The 5,685-nt window shown below is 41.9% G+C and overlaps 1 protein-coding gene across 2 annotated transcripts; it reads right to left on the bottom strand.

The window, feature by feature from the left end:
* Window positions 1-476: 476 nt before the first annotated feature.
* On the bottom strand, window positions 477-959 carry LOC131922712 (transcription factor BTF3-like). 2 transcript variants are annotated; one of them, XM_059277551.1, is made up of 2 exons: window positions 899-953; window positions 477-787 (listed from the first exon to the last, which is right to left on the bottom strand). In XM_059277551.1, exons 1-2 carry the CDS (start codon window positions 951-953, stop codon window positions 477-479), a joined length of 366 nt encoding a protein of 121 aa, XP_059133534.1. The 2 variants fall into 2 exon arrangements, with proteins under 2 accessions (XP_059133534.1, XP_059133535.1); XM_059277552.1 differs by having other exon boundaries at window positions 477-959.
* Window positions 960-5,685: the final 4,726 nt, after the last annotated feature.

Here is a 5,685-nt window from a genome sequence, read left to right as displayed (position 1 = left end):
ATCAGTTAAATACGTTTCAGTTCCTTCAGAGCAAGGATCTCATTTCACCTCTTTCTTTCTTTCTTTCTTTCTTTCTTTCTTTCTTTCTTTCTTTCTTTCTTTCTTTCTTTCCTTCCTTCCTTCCTTCCTTCCTTCCTTTCCTTCTTTCTTTCTATCCAGTGAAACAAAATGAAGCATTTACTATTTCCTATATTATTGGTGTTGTATGTATTTTTTTTTAACTAGGCAAAGAATTTAATTAACCCTTTTCCAAACTTTATTCCCAGGCTTCTTCAGCCTAATTTGCTGCGAAGAATGAACTGTGTTTAAGCAAAAACTGAAAGAGCTGCAGTCTCCAAGGGGCTCAGGCTTAAAAATATTAGTGATCTAGGTTTTATCAGATCCATAAACAAAAGAATTTTAAAAAGCAGTCATGATATAAAATAGCAGCTCCTGTAACTTCTGCAGGCGCCACTGTCTTCAGAAGTCGCCTCAGTTTAGTGTGCCTTGTTCTTAGACGCCTCATCAAAATTCCCCACCAGATCTGGGACTTCATCATCATCATCATCCTCTCCAGTAACAAGTGGCGCTTTTCCATCCACAGATTGTTGGGGCAGAGCTTCAGCCAGTCTCCTTAGACTAGTCAGACTGTCCGCCCCGAGCTGGTTTAGGATGCTGGGAAGCATTTCTGTCAGCTGCTTTGTCTCAGCGTGCCCTGTAAAGGTGAAGGTGTTTGCTGCCAGAGACGCCTGAACTTCAGGGTTGTTAAAATGGACCATGGTTCCTTGGTTTGTAAACATGTTCACCTCTTCAATACCAGAGATAGTGTTCACTCCTAACTTCTTTAAGGAGAACTGCAGTGTTTTGTCATCTGCTGTGGCTGTTCTGTGAACCACCTTCTTCTTTCTGCCAGCAGTGCCTTTCCCACCGATGCGCACTTGTGGCTGGAGTTTGGCCAGTTTCTCCTGGTTCATGGTTGTTTCTTCTTGTCAGAGTGGAAATGAGGCCAAGTGGGGGACTAGGGTTCGCACTCAGGGGGTCTCAGCCAGACCAGCTGAGATAAGGTGCACACACGCAGGGACGCAAGATGGCCTGTATGTATTTTTTGATCATGCAATTAATTCTTACAAAAAAAAAAAAAAAAAAAAAAAAAAAACCTCATAGACTGGGCATAGTGGTATAAACCTTTCATCTCAGCACTCAGGAGGCAGAAGTGGACAGATTTTTATGAGGTCAAGGCCAGCTAAGTCTACACACCAAGTTCCAGGCCAGCTAGGTAGGGTGGTATTCATGTATTCGTGCCCCAAAATGAAGTGCATAGTAACCTTTCAGCATAATGAGACTGAGTGCTAAGAAGCAGCAAGTTTATTTAAAATCTGTTTCTGCAGGAATCACACCTCAATATAGTTGCTAAGAAAACAACCTATTAATCTGATATTATATTTTCCCAATGCTGGAGAAAAAAAGAATTTTTAATTTAATTTGGAACAAATCACTTCAAAATAAAGAATTGAATTTTAAATTGGGTAAAATGTAGAAAAATGACTACACTGTCCTAACTATTCTTATTTTTATACTTAAATCATGTAAGCGAAATGTAGAAGCTTGGAAAAAAGAAAGTAAGAACTAGTATGATGAACAATGACACCTTTGAGTGAGCTGGTTAATCGCCACAAGCAGTGGTGAGCATCCCAGGTCCCACTTGACATTCAAGCATTTATTCCCACAATCGCTGGCCACTGGAGGTGATGGTGCCTTACCCAAGAATTGCCCCCATTTGATGACTCCTTAATGGATGGAGGGGAAGATACAGTGAAAGCCCAAAGTTGGGGTTATGTAGAAGCTGTCTTACCCAATCCCCATCTCAGAATATGGACTTAAGACAGTTGGGAATACAGCACCGATTAAACAACAAAAACAAAGAGGTAATAGCAACATAGAGGGGTGGTGCTTTGTTATGGTTTAGATGTGGGGAGTTTTTCCCCAAAGGCCTGTATGTTAAGGTATCAGTCCCCATGGTGATGCTAATAGGTGTAGCACGAATCTTAAAAGGTCTTATTAATAAAATCAAACCTGAAGCCAGGTATTGGGGTGAATGCTGGGAGATCAGAGAAGCAGAACAAGCCACAACTTCTTCGCCTCACCAATTCCTCAGCTGACCCTGTTTCCTCAGACTGGAAGCCTCTGAGTCCTCATCCAAATGGATTTCAGCTGAACTGCTGCTCAAAAACCTAAAAGCTTAACCAGCTCTAGTTCCTGTTAAGTGCCCCAGAGATTGTAGGACACAATCTCTCTTTCTACCCATGGCTTGAGACGTGACTGTTCCTTCTATCTGGTGCCCAACCATTGTCACACAGTGTATTCACCTATCCAGGGACAGGATCACCCATGTTGAACTTGAACTTCTGTAACTGTGAGCTAACTAAACTTCTCTTTACTTCATATATACCACGCGTCAAGTATTTCACTTTAGTAACAGCAAACTGGCTAATAGAGACATACATGTTGAACAAACAGCAGCAGGGCTGAAGCAAGTCAACTCAGTCAATAGTGTTCTTGTAAGCATGAAGACTTCAATTCTACTAACGTATAGATTCTATTTTTTTAAAAAAAAATGTGTTTAGTTGCACAATCTTGTAATCCTGGTGTTGGAAAGGTGGGAAAAGACAGATCCCCTGATCACTGGCTGGCCAGTCCAGGCTACTTGACAAGTTCCAGTCCAGAGAGAGATCTTAATTCCCAAAATAAATCAGGCAATGAACAACACCCAGAGTTATCCTCTGGCCTACTCACACACATGCATTGTCAAGCATGCGCGCGCGCACACACACACACACACACACACACACACACACACAGCATTGACAATCTAAAACCAGCAGGGAAATATAACAGCAAGAGAGAGAGATTGTGCCAGAACAGAAACTTGCATTCCATGCCAAGGAACTGATATTCTCTGTGGAACAGTGGTTTCCAAGATATGCCAAAAGCATGCTTAGATATGTAGAAAATATTTTTTTACTATTCATATTTTAATAGTGGTGCATTTTATGCATATAGATTATATTGACATCTACATTAAGTCAACAGATTTTTATATATGATCTATTTCCTTTTTTAACCAACAGCTGTGTTCAGTTAAACTTTAGGACATGCCAGGTGGATTTTCTTTTACTCTAGTCCCATGTTGGAATGCCAAAATGTTGTCTGTTTTTTGTTTTGTTTTGTTTTTTGTCTTTTTCTCTTTTGGGGGCCTGCCATCCAGCTCCCAAATAATTATACACAGACTTATTATTTCTTATAAATGCCCAGCCTTAGCTTGGCTTGTTTCTTGCCAGCTTTTCTTAACTTTAAATTTATCCCATCTACCTTTTGCCCTTGGGCTTTTACCTTTTTCTTACTTCTGTATATCTTTCTTTCTTATTCCACTGCTGGCTGTGTAGCTGGGTAGCTGGCCCCTTGCACCCTCCTTCTTCTTCTTGCTTCCCAGATTTCTCCTGTATTTATCTTCTCCGCCTGTCAGCCCCGCCTATCTTTTCTCCTGCTTTGCTATTGGCTGTTCAGCTCTTTATTAGACCATCAGGTGTTTTAGACAGGCACAGTAACACAGCTTCACAGAGTTAAACAAATGCAACATAAAAGAATGCAACACATCTTTGCATCATTAAAGAAATGTTCTACAGCATAAACAAATGTAACACCTCTTAAAATAATATTCTACAACAGCCAGGAGTGGTGATGAATGCACTTGAGAGGGAAATACAGGAGTCGGCTTGGACTATATACAAAGTTCTAATCAAGCCTGCCCCTCACAGTGAGACCTTACTGCAGACAACAGGAACATTGATCAGGTCTTTTTAGAGGTCTTTTTGTGAGGAAAAATATCGTGTATGCGTGTTGGTCACAGCATGGGGGGTGTGTGGAAGTCAGAGGACAATTTGCTGGAGTCAGTTCTCTCCACGGGTGAGTCCGTTTGAGTCCCAGGATCTCCAATCCTCAGGCTTGTAGGCAAGCGTCTTTACCACTGAGCCATCTAGAGGTCCCAAGCAACCTGAGCACACCAAGTGGGAACTAACAGAAAATATTGTTTGTGAGGACACACCCCAAACTAATGGAATCAACTCTAGGGTGAGAGCCACCGTCAATATTTTCCCTTTTTTCCTTGCTGATTCGAACTTGTGAGGTGCAAGTGAACTAGAGTTATAATTGTTCAGTCCGAGCTGGAAAAATGAAACACAATCATTTATTAACTCAAAAGCTACAAGAGAGTAAAAGCTACAGATTTAAGGAGTGCTTTTACTTAAGAGTGGAGTATGAGTAATAGTTTTCTCTTCACTTTGTTTTTACTTCCTTATGAAGCCCAGCAGTCACGTGATCCGTGCCAGGCTCTCACTGCGGGGGAAGTAATGAGTAACTCACTCATTAAAAGGCCTTTTACATAAGCCACTTTCTTATCTGCTGGAATTTGAGTGCAGCTCCCAGAGCCCGCTCAGCTTGTCTTCCCAAGTTTACACAATAATAAAACCCACACAATAACCCTCTTACTCTTCTTTTACCAGCCTATTATTCAATACTGATTAGCTTTGAAATGCAAAGAGTCCTATCAAATAGCAAGCTCTGGCCTTCGAGAGTGCTGCAGCCAGCCGCACTGGAGTGAAAGTCAAAACCACTTTAGGTGAAGACAGAGTAGCCAAGTCCAGAGGCCCCGAGGAGGTCTCCAATGTTTTCAGGATTAGGGGCAGGATATGAAATCTTTGTACTGACTTACAGATAATCTCTGCTACATTCCTATGTTTCCAAACTCCCAATCTGCTTACACTTGTGATTAACCCTTCGCTAACCACTGGCTGAACTTTCAAAGTCAATGCGTTTGCAGCATACATATCATGATACGAGAAATACCAACCATACCTTTATTCTGTTGTGGCTGTCTTGGTTTGTTTGTTTGTTTTTGTTTTTACAAAGGATCTTACCTAACTTATTACATTACAAACAATATTTGTGTTTTCTTCAGCACAGAGTAGCAAGATAGAGCACAAATACCTTTAACGTTACCTAATTCACGATCTTCCAAGGGAGATAAGTACCAAGCGTAAGTGTGTGTACTGGGTCAGTGGGGCTGGAAGAAAGAGGGTGGGGTTTCCAGTAGTAAATTCCATGTAGGGTGGAAACTGAGCTGGCACTGGCAGACAAGAGGAGGTAGAACAGCGGGAGGCTTGGGATTGAACCCTGAGACTGGACAGCAGAGAGAAGCTGAGCAAGGTTTAAAGCCAGTTAGCAAGTCTTGAACCGATGACTTAAAGCAACAGAACTCCGTGGGTTGCAGTAGGAACCCGGGCCCAGGCAGGATATTCTAAGGAACTTGAAACAGAAAGGCACCACTTGATGCCAGTGATAGGAACAGCATCCGTTTCCTTTCTCATTAAAAATACCTCCTATCAGAAAGATGACTGCAAAATATCTCCATTTAGAAAACAGACTGGGAGTTACCAACAGCTGGCGGAAGGACAACAGAGGACTTTCCAAACGGGTGTGATACAGTCTAGGGGTCTCCATAGGGTTTGTTTTCTCTGCAAGCTAAAGAATCAAAAGGCAGGATAATTCTGAAGCCCAACAGGGAGCAACAGAGAAATCCCAAACGCTAGCAGAGAGAATCAGCAGTGGACGAGGGATGTTTGTTGGGGGTGAGGAAATACACACACACAC

This window comes from Peromyscus eremicus, chromosome 12 (assembly GCF_949786415.1).
Source record: "Peromyscus eremicus chromosome 12, PerEre_H2_v1, whole genome shotgun sequence".
In the NCBI taxonomy this organism is placed as follows: Eukaryota; Metazoa; Chordata; class Mammalia; order Rodentia; family Cricetidae; genus Peromyscus; species Peromyscus eremicus.
Note: the sequence above shows the minus strand (reverse complement) of the source record. Positions and strands in the feature narration are given on the sequence as shown.

Coding starts and splice junctions, on each gene's coding strand:
- LOC131922712 (XM_059277552.1), bottom strand. CDS start 953: ATGAACCAGGAGAAACTGGCCAAACTCCAGCCACAAGTGCGCATCGGT.